The following is a 13,438-nucleotide window of genomic DNA, read 5'->3' as shown; positions in this document are numbered from 1 at the left end:
CATAGACTCATATTTAGACAAGAACGACATACTTTAAATTTTTCCATCGGCTATCTTAGAAACATTCACGTACTTAGTAACGCAATCGCTATCACAATAAAGTATTGCAAAAAATATGTCTGGGTATTATGTAAATCATGCGTCACTATCTGCAATATAAAGTAATCAAATGAATATTTTGCGAAATAGAAAGCAATATTGAAAAAAATGTCAGTTGTGAGTGAAATATTTTCTTTTTGCTCACGTTCCTTGGCGACATAAGTTTCATCTCTCCCAATCAATTAAAACATTTTTAGCTTTATTCTTACAAATCTTCGTGAAGCTAGTAGCTGTATTCAATTAAAATTATTGAAATGATGACAAAAAAATTTAGTGATCAGAATTTCTTTTTTTGCAAAAAGTAAAAAAAAATATCTGAAATGGTAAGGTTCTGTAAATATGTCTTTCATTGCAAAAATGCAATTTGCGAGATAGAACGAGCCATTGATGGCTTGAAAAAGAAAACAAAATTTCTTACCTGTTTTTATGTTGTAAATTGTATCCGTTATAGATTATTAAAGTTCTAAGATTTTCATTTTTTTTATTCATCATTGCAGTGTAATAGTACAAAAATGATTTTATGTTTGCATAATAAATTTAACTATAAAAAGGAGTTATACTAAATCCAGAGTGAACACTACTGTCAGTAGCATTAGTGAAAAAAAAAAAAAAAAAAAAAGGCTTAGAATTCGAAACTTAATTTGAAATTGGCGCTCGCGTTGGTTAGTGCTGAGAGCGCTAAACAGCCGAATAAGGATTTTTGAGTCAGCCGGTTTCTAGTACTTCATTGCTCAATTAAGGTAACCACTGAATAGGCCTTCTTGTAGATAGTGATGGCGAAGCCGGGCAACGCAGCTAGTGCAAGATTTAAAATATTTATCTGTTGCCATCTTCCGTTTGTTAACAAATAAAACCTTTGCACTTAATTTAAGCAAGGCTTTAAAAATAATTTTTAACTTTTGTTCTTTGCCTTTGCTAGAAAATTTCGATGCGTACGGGATCCCCTTTACCTGATTCTAGTATTTGCTAGATGTTGCAAGGTTTTCAATTCAAAAATTATTTACACGTAAATGTTCGAAATGTTGCCAAATTTGTCACCAAAAATAAGTCGCCAAATGTTTTTCAACTTGGCGATGGCGATATTTCTTAAATTTCTCGTCAATCCCAAAAGCATAGTGATAAAATGGTTCATAGCAGGCAAAAGTCAACATACAGGTAAGTTTCAAGAACGAGGTAATTTCAAGCAAAAATAAATGGAATAAAAGCCAAATGTAGGCATATTATAACAAATTAATTACATAGAATCGTAAAAAATTATTATTTACAAAACTTGTAACAATACGTTGAATCCAAGAATTTATAATATAGATATAGAAGAAAGTTTCGTGATGGCTACAACATACTAGCATGGCGGAGTTAGACTTTTGCTTCTTGGGGGACTAAGCTCCAGACTCATTTTTTGAGGGAATCAAGGGGAGTTAATAACTCTCCCTCTTTTAGAATTACAGAACCATAATGTTAATATACTTTTATGTGTGTATCGTGTTGCCTTTTTCCTTCATATTTACTTAGAATGTGCTATCCCCCCCTCCCCCGGAAAACTTTGATGAAATGACGGGCCTGCTGACACAACAGTCAAAAAATAGCGCCAAAATTAAACACGAACATGTGAGTGTGCATGTCGCAAGTTCGGTAGCAAGATGAAAACCGTTTCATATTGGTAACATTAAGTGTCATATCTTTGACTTTTCCAAGGTGGGGCATAGAGTTTAAAAAATAAAACTGACGTCTTTGCCCTTCAAGTTTTGCATCAAAATTTCTTGCAAAAAAAGAAATAGGGTAAGCTTATTACACGTAAGATAAGTTTAATTCGCATTCTAGAGCTTAAATACGCCACCATGCGGTGATTTAAGACATCAGTCAAAGAGGTAAAACATTGCAATTTGGCGCGAACTCGGCAGATGTCTGATTGGACAGGTGTACGTGTGTGGGTCTTTGTTTTACTTCTTTCAGCAGCCATTGGCCGGAAGCTGCAGTGTCTCCTATAATTTATTGGAACTGCGAATAAAGAAAATTTTTTTGTGCAACTTATTGCTTTGAAGGAAGGATAGGTACAAAAAGTTAAAATTAAAACGCAGTTTTAGTCTTTCTTTAGTAACGCTGGAGGGAGAAGGGGAATCGATGGACGTTCCTCGGAAATGTTTCGAAATTGAAGTCCTAAAAAGGCAGTTTTAGACAATTTTAGCTGCGTTTAAAGGCTCAGGAAGAGAGGAGATTTAAGTAATTTTCAAAATTGATGTCGAAAATCGTAATTTTAAGCAATGTTACGGGAAGGAGCGATGCCATGTTCCATTTTTTTTTTCAAAACTAAATTTATATTTAAACTCTCTTTGGTGACTTGAGAAGGATTCCTCCTAGAAATTTGCTGCTAATGAAACCAAAAAAAAACACAAGTTCAAAACTGTATTCAATTTCAGGCTATATCTTCAGGAAGGAAAGATTTAAAGCTTTTCAGTAGATATCACTGAAAACGAAGTTTCAAGCTGTGTAGGGAGTTTGTTGAGAAGAAGGAATATTGGATTAACCCATCCCAATTTTTTTTTTCGAAATATGCGAAGTTTTAAAACGCAGGTTTAGGATATCTTTGAAGGTGTTATGCAAAGGAGAGGTTGGCGGGAAAGTAGGAATGCATAGGGATCTGTTCTTTTAAAATGATCAAAATTGAAATCGTGAAGACGCAGAATTCGTTCGAGGCTCGTTTCCCAAAATTTTTTTAAACAGAAATACTAAAAGCGCATTTTAGACTGCATAATCTTTGGCGAAGAATTCATGACAGTTCTCATGAATTCTTTCGATATTGAAGTTTTAAAAACGCAATTTTAGGCTATATGTTGAGATGCTGGAGAAGTAAGTGGGTGCTATGATTTGGATATTTTTCGAAATTGAAGGAGTAAAAATGAACTTTCAAGTGTAGATGTCAAGGGAAGCGAGATTTAAAGGGCTCTCTACGGTATTTTTTAAAAATTGAGGCTCTAAAAATATAATTCTAAGCTATCTTTTTGGGGTGTTAGGGAAAGGAGTGGCAGATTATAAAGCTCTTAAAGCACAATACCAAAAAAAAAAAAAAAAACATTTTAAAGCTCTCTTTGCGGTGTTAGACAAGAGCTGGATGAGAGAATTATCATCCAGAAATTGTTTGAGATTTATTTCCAAAAATCGCTATTTTAGGCTTTGTTTGGCCAAGTTGGGGAAGAAGAGGCGGGAAGTGGTTTTCCTCCTCAAAACTTTCAAAATTGTTGTCATAAAAGGGTATTTCTTGAAAAAAACTTACTCTCTTCAGTCTCCTATAGGGAGATCATGTCAATTGTCCTCCTCAAAAGTTGCCCCCCGGACCGAGCCCCTAGATCCAGCACTGCAAACAACAACGAGCAAAACTTAAGAGGGCTGGAGATAAGAAGAAAACCCTATCAGAACGTTCACAGTGCTGAGCAAAAAAAAAAAAAAAAAAATTATATTAATTTGAATTTTTGGCATCTTGAATTCAAATTATATTTTTCGCAATCACGAGCGTGTGTATGAATGCGCGTGTGTGTTTGTGTAGGCGCATGAGTGTGTGTTTGTGTAGGCGCATGTGTGTGGGTGCGTGTGTATGTGTGTATGTATGCATGCATGTGTGCGTGTTGTGTATGAAGTGCTGTGTGTGTACGCGCGAGTGCGTGTAGGTGTTCGTGTGTGGGTGCGTATGTATGCGTGTATGTATGCATGCATGTGTGTGCGTGTTGTGTATGCAGTGCTGTGTGTGTACGCGCGAGTCTGTGTAGGTGTTCGTGTGTGTGTGTGTGTATGTAGGCATATGTGTCTGTGTGTATGTAGGCATATGTGTCTGTGTACAGGCATGAGTATGTGTGTGTGTAGGAGTGTGTGTTTGTGTCTGCGCGCAGGCATGAGTGTGTAGGCGTGTGTGTGTATGCGTGTGTGTGTGTGTAGGATATGGACTTCGCAAGAGGAGCAGCATCGTGAATCCGGTCGACGCGACGGTGGTGCTGGCAGAGGGTGCTGGTGGGAAAATAAAATGATAGGAATTCAAAACAGTCAAATGAGAACAATAAGCAATCGTGATTGCTCAAAAAATCAATCGCTAGAGTTTGAGAGTGTTTTATTTTTTGAAGAACAAAAATTACTATGTGTAGAAAGAAAGCTTTCTTCTTCTTCAAAAGCACAACAGCCTTTTGCAGGCCATCGCTGACTTGCCGATCCTCCTCCTGCTGACCCTATTGTCACTATGGCCCCCTATCGGTTGATTCCCATTAGCTTGAGGTCTTTTTCTGCATCGTCCAACCGTCGTGTAAGTGGTCGTCCTTTACGTCTAGTCCCTTCAATTCTCGAGAAAGTCACTAGAAAAAAGGCTTTACAACCCGTTTTTGCATTTTTTTTCCTTTGAAGGACTAATAATAGGCTGTCAATGGAGACTTAGCCCCCTTAACTCCGCCCATGCATACTAGTTTAAAATTAAATTCAAGTGAAAAGTTGCAGGCAAATGATAATTTGAAATCGTATGCAAGTCAAAACTAAAATGATTGCAAATGATGCAATTCGTTCAAAAGTAGATTAGTCAAGAAAAACAACATTCACGAAAAATCACTTACTTACATGCATAATACTTATACCACAATAAATGGCGAACGCTTTAGCAATTTCTTCATCAAAGAAGGAAAAACATCTTTCATTGATTTTGTTACACAATTCCGCCACGCCAATGACACCTGAAGACAAGTGATTACAAGTTACAGTTGGGTGTGTGTGGTTATCCAAATTAACTCACAAAATACACAAACGGACATAGGGTAAGGAAGGCATTTGAGAACAAAGTTGGGTTCATGGGGAAAGGGAGCATACAATGCAGATAGAGCATTTAGTTACCATTTAATGTTATGCAGAAGTGAATAAACATTCAGTGCACTATATCAGTAGATCAGTTAGTCACAAGCCACAAAAACAATCTATAGCCTAAACCAGTGATTCTTAACCTGCGGTCCGCGAGCAATTTTCATGCTGTCGGCGAACAGCCAGTGAAAACTATTTTATATCAACTTTATAGTTGCAACTAAACTTACAATACTCTATAAAATTTACTAAAGAAAACTTTTGGATTCATCTAATTTCACCGAACATAATTGTTGTGAAAATATTATTTCTATTCATATGTGGATGAATTGTGATTCGCACGTGGTACACTTAGGATTCGGAAGGGTACCAAAAGGTCCTCAATAGTGAAGAAGTTGAGAAACACTAGTCTAAATCATCTGACGAAAGTAATGAAGTAGGTCTTGAGAATGTTCCTCATGGTAAAGCTGATCGAAACGCACAAATTTGTGCAAAATTGTTATTTAATTTAAAGAAAATTAAAATATTTATTATATTTAAATACAGCATGATTAAAAATTTTTATACAAAAGTCGCATTTTTTTATACATCTTATCCTTAAACACAGAGCTGCCAACTAAATCGTAGCAGCATTTTGCGGCGGGGGGGGGGGGGGGGAGGACGTGGCCGCTGCATCAGAATTAAACAGTAGTGAATAGTCAAGAGTGTAAAGAAAAAAATAATGATAAAAATTTTCAAATATGATACAGAAATATTAATACGGAATAAAAAATTTTATCTTTATCTTTCTTTTCTTTATCTTTACTAATAATAAAGCTGAAAATCTCTCTGTCCGGAGGATGTCTGTAGGATGTCTGGGTCTCTGTGACGCGCATAGCGTCTAGACCGTTCAGCCGATTTCCATGAAATTTGGCACAAAGTTAGTTTGTAGCAGGGGGTGTGCACCTCGAAGCGATTTTTTGAAAATTCGATGTGGTTCTTTTTCTATTCCAATTTTAAGAACAAAAATGTCATAAGAGGGACGAGTAAATTACGAAATTATCATAACGTGGAACCGTAACATGGGCACAAGCCAATTGGCGAGACACGAAATTATCATAACGCGGAACCGTAAAATGGGTACAAGTCAATTGGCCAAAGAATTCACCATGCATTATTTGTAAATATACAGGCGAACCAAAAGACCTTTTAATTTTTCTATTACGGGCAAAGCCGTGCGAGTACCACTAGTACAGAATATTTTAAGATGATAAAATCTTTATTATAAGCTGTACCTCTCACCTGGTCTGCATATCTTTTTGAAGCATTTCTCTATTCATGCTTGCGGTAATCATCACGATCGCCATGTTCAACTGGAAAATCGCTACTGCAAATAATGCATCTTGCATAACCCGTGTTTAAAGATGAAATAAGGAATGGCCAAGTGCTTTATATTCTTCACGATATTTTTGGCAGTTATTCCGCTTTTTTTGTGGATGAACCCATAAACTGCATGGAAACTAAACCGGCAGCACACGTGTAGAAGTTTGATAGCATGAACTGATCAGTTTAGTTTTCATGCAATTTTTTTTTTTTTTTTTTTTTTGGCGTCCATGGGATTTTAAATTAAATAGACAGAAAATCGTAATTTTTAAACCCGCTTTCGTAGCGTCGTAGTTTAAAGCTGTAATTCATAGAAACTACGATTTTTTCGTATCAGTTAGCAGCTCTGCCTCAACATAACAATGTTATAAATTGCCACTATCTACTAATATTAATATAGTTGGAAAGACTTTGATATGCCGTGCATAAGGATTTGACCATCAAATAAAAATAAGTACATTGGTATAAAATCTGAAGTAAGTTTAAAATTAATTGAAAACACTAAAATATGTACACCGATTCCCTTAAACAGTACTGTCAATGAACAACGATTTCGAAAATGGGGTTCTTCAATTCCTATTAACTCAATAACCTGCTAAGAACTCAACAACCTGCATATGGTTCAAATGACTTTCGGTGCTTTTATAAGCACTTCCTTTTAAAAACCGTGTGCACATTCAAATTGAAGAGTTCGTTTAATTATTTAGCAATGAAATCAATGCATACCTTGATCATCTTTTATAGGAAAGCAAAGAATGTTTCTGCGTTAAAAGAAAAAAAAAGATTTTAAATATAAGTCATAAAGTAACAAATCAATACACTAACATTTAGACAAAGTTCAGCCACAATTTTACATGCACACACAACAAACAACTTACGACCAAACGGCATGACCTTGAGGATCATGGATTTGGACAAAATTCTGGCCATAGGTCCATTCCCACTAGATATGAGCGCAGGTAAAGCGGTTTGACTGCATAGACCCTAGTTTCTTAGGCCTGCAACGATGGTTCAAAGTTGCTAGTTTGGCCCCAGAAATGCAATATCACTTCCATTGGAATTTCATAATTCAACAATATGTTCGATCTTTCAACACCTTTGGCATCTTTTGTTCGTAAATTGAGTATAAGGGAGAACACGTATTTTGTTATTTATGGGCATTATCTAAGTTATTCGAAAAGTCTTCTATTTTTGTTCCTTTGTGTGCCATGTGCAATAAAACAGAGCTTTTTCTCTTCTTTCATTTTTTGCTTATCAGTGTGAGATATCTTTGATAGCAGACGATAAATATCCAGTTAAAGTAAATGTTTTTTATTGTCAAACGATAAATACATTTTACTAGCAAACGATTAATATAAAACGAAAATAATTAGTTTCATTTGCAAACGATAAATATCCTGTAACTATGTTATTTTGGCATTCAAGTTATTGAAATTAAAAGTATTAGGCGTTTGAATTTGAAGATCGTTTATTAAAAATTAATATTCAACGTAATTAGTTTATAGGTAAGCAGCAGTGTTACAGTACAATAGCAGAAAAGGCGATACAAATGGTGATTTTCACAAATGGTAAACTCATGAAAGTGCGATTCATCACACCATCTGGTTATGAAAATATCATTTTAATCTTTCCTCTACTTTATATTCATTGATATTCATTGATATATTCATTGATATATTCATTGATATAAATGCTTTTGAAGTCAAATTTTTTTCTTCAGTAGATTGTTTTTGGTACTTTCTCATCGAAAAAGAAACGTATATTAAAATAGCAGTAATTAGTTAAATAAATTGAAAAATGTTTAACTAAAAACGATTTATTATTTTTAGCTAATACGGAAAATATCGATATTCTACTCAGCAAATACCGATATTACGAAATTGCAAAATAGCTTCAAATAGCGGTATTCGGTATACCGGTATTGCAATTACTATACTGCCGTGCTAAACGCAAAAGTCGCATCTGCAGCTGAGTTCAAAATGAGAAATTGTCGTTTAAAGTTCGGTGCCTACATGTATTTCATTCGGATGCAGCTTTTTCAGATTAAAAAAAAAAAAATCCCATCCACAAATGTCAAAAAACATTGTATTTAGGTGAAATGTGTGACGAGGAAGAACCTGGTGACCGTAACTCAATTTTGGTGAAAAGTGCAGATATCATGTTTGCACTTAGCACGGCAGTATACATAACATACAAAACAGTACATAACCTTACAGTAACTAATTACAATTCTGAACTAAATTTTAACAAATATTAAGTCTAATAGTTTACACAACATCGAGAAAAACTTATTAAAACTACATGGCACTGCGTTCGGATTTTTGAAGCTTCGAATTTTTGACATTCGGATTTTGGACGTTCTGATACTGTTCATATATTTGCTCAGAAAATCTTTGCTATACACTATGCTCAAAGTTTGACATTTGAGGTACATGGAGATTATTTCTGTACCTCAGAGCCTAGCTAACGTAAGTCCGAAAATTGCGATTTTCCGTTTATTAGGGCATTTTATGTAGAATCCTACTCCGCATCGCGCAATGTGAACGTAATTCTAAAAAAAAAAAGAATTTTTGGCATCTTGAATTCAAATTATGTTTTTCGCAATCACGAGCGTATGTGTGTATGAATGCGCGTTTGTGTTTGTGTAGGCGCATGTGTGTGGGTGCGTGTGGGTGTGTGTGTGTATGCATGTGTGTGCGTTTTGTGTATGCAGTGCTGTGTGTGTACGTGCGCGTGTGTAGGCGTCCGTCCGTGTGTGTGTGTGTATGTAGGCATATGTGTTTGTGTCTGTATGCAGACATGAGTATATGTATGTGTGTGTGTGTAGGAGTGTGTGTTTGTGTCTGTGCGCAGGCATGAGTGTGTGTATGTTTGTGTAGGCGTGTGTGTGTATGCTTGTGTGTGTAGGATATGGACGTAACCTGGAGACGTTTTCGAAAGAGGAGCAGCATCGTGAGACCGGTCGCCGCGACGGTGGTGCTGGCAGAGGGAAATCGTGGGAAAATAAAATCATAGGAATTCAAAACAGTCAAATGAGAATAATGAGCAGTCGTGATTACTAAAAAAAAAAAAAAATACTTTAGAATTACCAGCGTTAAAAGAGCGCGTGTCCCATCCTTTGTGTGCACCAGACAACAGACAAACATTTTCCCTTTCTCCTGCAAAGTAGCGATAATATGACGTACGTTAGTCTGACTCTGAGGAACATTTAACAAGTTGTTGAATCAGCGAGTAATACAGTATTTTTTTATGCTTAAGACCACTTTTTAAAATTATACCGAAACAGTTTACCTGGTTTTGAACCCCGTTGTTTCATCCATTTTTCTGTAGAACAGAGGATGGGCATATGCGTCATGTATGTTTAAAAGCTCTCCTACAAAAGAAAACAATTGATATTACATGCATTGTTATTTTTTATTCTGCAGTCGATATAATTATATTGTATTTTAATTCGTAAAAACCATAGACTGATGATAAAATATACTGCATGCTAATTTGTCTGTGATAGAAAACCAGCTTTCAACCTGCCGAGAAATAAAGTAATCAAGTAGGGAGGTAATCTGTATCTGTGTTTTTTCTGCCATATTTCGGTGAAATTAAATTACTGTTTGACCAAATTTCGGGAGAAATACCATTGTCGGAAAACTTCTTGTCTGAAAGGGGGATCGTTCAAGCCGCCTAAGCACTCTTATGTTAACGGAATACAAGTATGCCTAAATTGCAGGCTTGTCTTTAGTCTATGTCTATGGTAAATGTCTTTACATAGGACCGAGAAAATTTCAGTCGATATTTATTTTCATAGTAAAGGATCGCTTTTTTTTTTCGCAGAAAAAAAAAAATGCAGTAGCCATGACTTGGGGTCTAAGGACCTTTAACCTTCAAAATTTTCAATTTTCTGGGAAAATATATGTTATGCATAATTTAAATCTGAACAATTTGATACCTTATTTATTACCATTCGCCAAACACTTTTCAAGTTATCGTAAAAATGCGTAAACTTTCCCCATAGAGATTTATGTTAACAGCAACTGTTTAAACCTCTTTTTCTCAGGTGCCGGTTTCTTCGGTTTTCTCGTTTTGTGCGTATGATATTTCAGAAAGTTTTTTTTATATTTCCGTAAAACTTTTCATACATATTTTTCTGGTATATATTTATGATCTGAACCTAAATTTTAACTAAAAATAGAAGTTAGTATTTAAAAGAAATATTTTTGCCCAAAATGTTGGAAAATTTGTGTATTGACTTATAAAATTTCAAAAAAAAAAAAAAAAAAAAATCAAAAAAAAAAAAAAAATATAGGTTCAGGTTATAAATATAAACCAAATAAACATACGTTAAAAGTTTTACGGAAATATATTAAAAACTTTCTGAAATATCATGCGCGCAAAACGAGAAAACGGAAGAAACCGGCACCTGAGAAAAAGACGCTTAAACAGCTGCTGTTAACATAAATCTCAATGGGGAGATGTTACGCATTTTAACGATAACTTGAAAAGTTTTTTGTGTATGGTAATAAATAAGGTATCAAATTGTTCAGAATTAAAACATGCATAACATATATTTTTTCCGGAAAGTCGAAAATTTTGAAGGTTAAAGGTCCTTAGACCCCTTAAAAGCAGTAATTTTCTGCATATGTATAAAAGCTCTAACTGAAAGGTATTAAATAAACTATTGTTCCCACTACAATTTATTTCAAAATAACATCATCATTCTTTTTAATCACTATCAGAAAAAAAAAGTTCAAAAAAGTTCCCCTTTGAATAAGTTTTCTAAAAGTCTCCAAGAGACTAACGACGTCAGTTCTTCAAAATTCACATCATTCTCAATAATTCTAAAACAAAGTGGACGGTAAATTTATAAGTCCCAGTGAGAACGAAGTAAATAGTAAAACTTTTCATTTTTAATGCTACTAAAATATTTTATTATCTTCTGTCGGCAGTAGAAAAATAGTAATAAATCGCGGAAAAATAACCAAAAGGGGAAAAAAATTAAATCTCCCGATCACCTCAAAAGGCCTCAAAGCAAAAGCAAGAGAATTTTATTTGTTTAAACTCGAGAAAAAATCGGCAACAGATTTTTGTTTTCATTAATTTTATTCACGCCAACTCGCAACTCCAGCGCTCGAATACGCTACCTTGCGGTGATTTACAAAACTGCTGAAAAAACTAAAATATTGCCAGATTGCGTTCCATGTGTGTCTGTTGACGTAAACACAGGCAGTTTGTTAGGAGTATTTATTAATGCAATGTATGTGTCTTAGATTGCTACAGAAATTGTTTCGTCCCTTAGTAGAATTCTCCAGCTTCTCAAAATAATGTTAGTTTTCCTTATTTCCTTCTAAAAAGTGTGATGATTGTCGTAAATGGCGAAAGCGTAAAACAGGAAAACTCTGGGTTAACAAACGTCGCATTTGCTCTGTTCGATGCATTTTTTTTTTTTTGAAAGAGGATAACGGTATACCAGGTAAGTTTTTTTTTTTTAAAAATTGTTTTGTGTAGAATTTGTAAGAATATGGGTTTTTTTTAATCTTAAGTTCGAAAGAAGGATTTGATAACATTAGCAGAAGAATTAGAGCTTTCATCTCCACCTAGTTTAAAAATAATTAATTAAACCAACCTAATTTACTGCAGCATTTAATTTTAATGGGCAGTATGCAAAATATTTTCTTGAATATATTATCGTAAAACGAAATGAAAAATGTTTAACGCTGAGAATTTTCCTCGCCGAAATAGTGGGATTTTAGTTTAGGGTTATAGTTTTAGTATTGTGCGAGCAAAGAACATTTGCCGAGAGATTTCGCATGTTAGTTAAACCATATTTATTTTTTATCATGAGTGGAATAAAATGGTAGAATGATTACAGAATTCGATAAGTTTAAAGAAATAATGTTAGATCAATTGAAAAGAAAACTACCACCATTTATCCGTGAGAATGTTGTTGATGATTTGCATGGCATGACATAATTAAATCATAACGCAGAAATTAGAAAAATACGAAACAGATAAATTTAAAATTAACCGATTCGGCAATTTGAGAAAAATAACTCAGCTACAAATGCAAAACAATTAGGGCTAACTAAGCAAGGCAAAGAAGTATCATCTTCATTTGATAATAATTCGTAATGTCATATAATTAAATTATCTAGCATTAATTGTTATTCTTGTCAGACCACAATTATTATTTAATTTTTATCTAGAATTGATAAACATCGAATTCAACATCGTAGAAATGGCTGCTTAGAACTACAAACTACGTAATTTGCATTAATTTTTGACGTTTAGTAATGCTTCTTGAATTCTCATTTCTTTCTACGTGAGCCAGAATATCAATAAGACTTTGAAAATTAATTTAAAAAGAATAAAGCGAAAAAATCATGCATACGAACAAAATTTATTTGGCTTACTAGCATTTTCTTCGTTACTACGTGCGTTTGTTTTACCTTTTTCGTCCGCCATTAGAAAGTGGCTGCAGTGCCCCCAATAGTTGGAGTTGCGAATTAAAATTAAGCTCGCAGCAATTCCGTGACCAGAAACTGCAGATGATACTTTAAAAATGAAAATAAGCCTTGTTTTAGAACATGAAATCAACATAAAATGAAGAATTAAGGGGTGTTCTTATTATTCCTCGAACTTCGAGTGAAGTTCACATTGTGCAAAATTTAAAGGGCTTTAACATGCTGCAAAAATCGAACAAATATGACCTTTTTTTCGGTGCAATGCTTTTAAATTTATGGTTTTTTAAAAATTGGATTACTTTTTTTTCTAAACAAAAGATACCCTATGTTCACACCGATGTCCTTGACAACATGTATACAGAATTTCATGATGATCGGTTAAGTAGTTAAAGTGTGAAAAAAATCACAAACAGACAAACAAATATACAAACAAACAAACGAAGTCACTTTCGCATTAATAACATTATAGTAAGGATTGTCTTTCTTTGAAACAAAAAAGTTATTAGGTAAATATTTTTTAAAAAAGTGCCGTATAATGATACAAATACTTATATATGTAATAGCCAAAACTGATCAAGTAACGCTCTGACGTCAACAACAATTCAAATTATCTTCTGCTTTGAAATGGTAAAATTAGGTTTTCAAAGAAAAAAAAAACAGTGAAGGTTATCTTTCTTAATAAAATATTGTCTATCTCG

The 13,438-nt window shown here is 34.2% G+C and overlaps 1 protein-coding gene across 1 annotated transcript in view; it reads right to left on the bottom strand.

The window, feature by feature from the left end:
- LOC129234297 (cGMP-dependent 3',5'-cyclic phosphodiesterase-like) overlaps positions 1 to 13,438 on the bottom strand; it is a 137,310-nt gene that overhangs the window by 40,339 nt on the left and 83,533 nt on the right. The window contains exons 9-11 of the mRNA XM_054868292.1: positions 9,577 to 9,658; positions 7,012 to 7,046; positions 4,690 to 4,802 (exon numbers count right to left, since the gene is read on the bottom strand). Of these exons, the coding sequence (XP_054724267.1) occupies positions 4,690 to 4,802; positions 7,012 to 7,046; positions 9,577 to 9,658 (230 nt within the window). The remainder of the gene's footprint in view (positions 1 to 4,689; positions 4,803 to 7,011; positions 7,047 to 9,576; positions 9,659 to 13,438) is intronic.

The sequence above is a fragment of the Uloborus diversus genome, chromosome 1, assembly GCF_026930045.1.
Source record: "Uloborus diversus isolate 005 chromosome 1, Udiv.v.3.1, whole genome shotgun sequence".
Taxonomy (NCBI): Eukaryota; Metazoa; Arthropoda; class Arachnida; order Araneae; family Uloboridae; genus Uloborus; species Uloborus diversus.
Note: the sequence above shows the minus strand (reverse complement) of the source record. Positions and strands in the feature narration are given on the sequence as shown.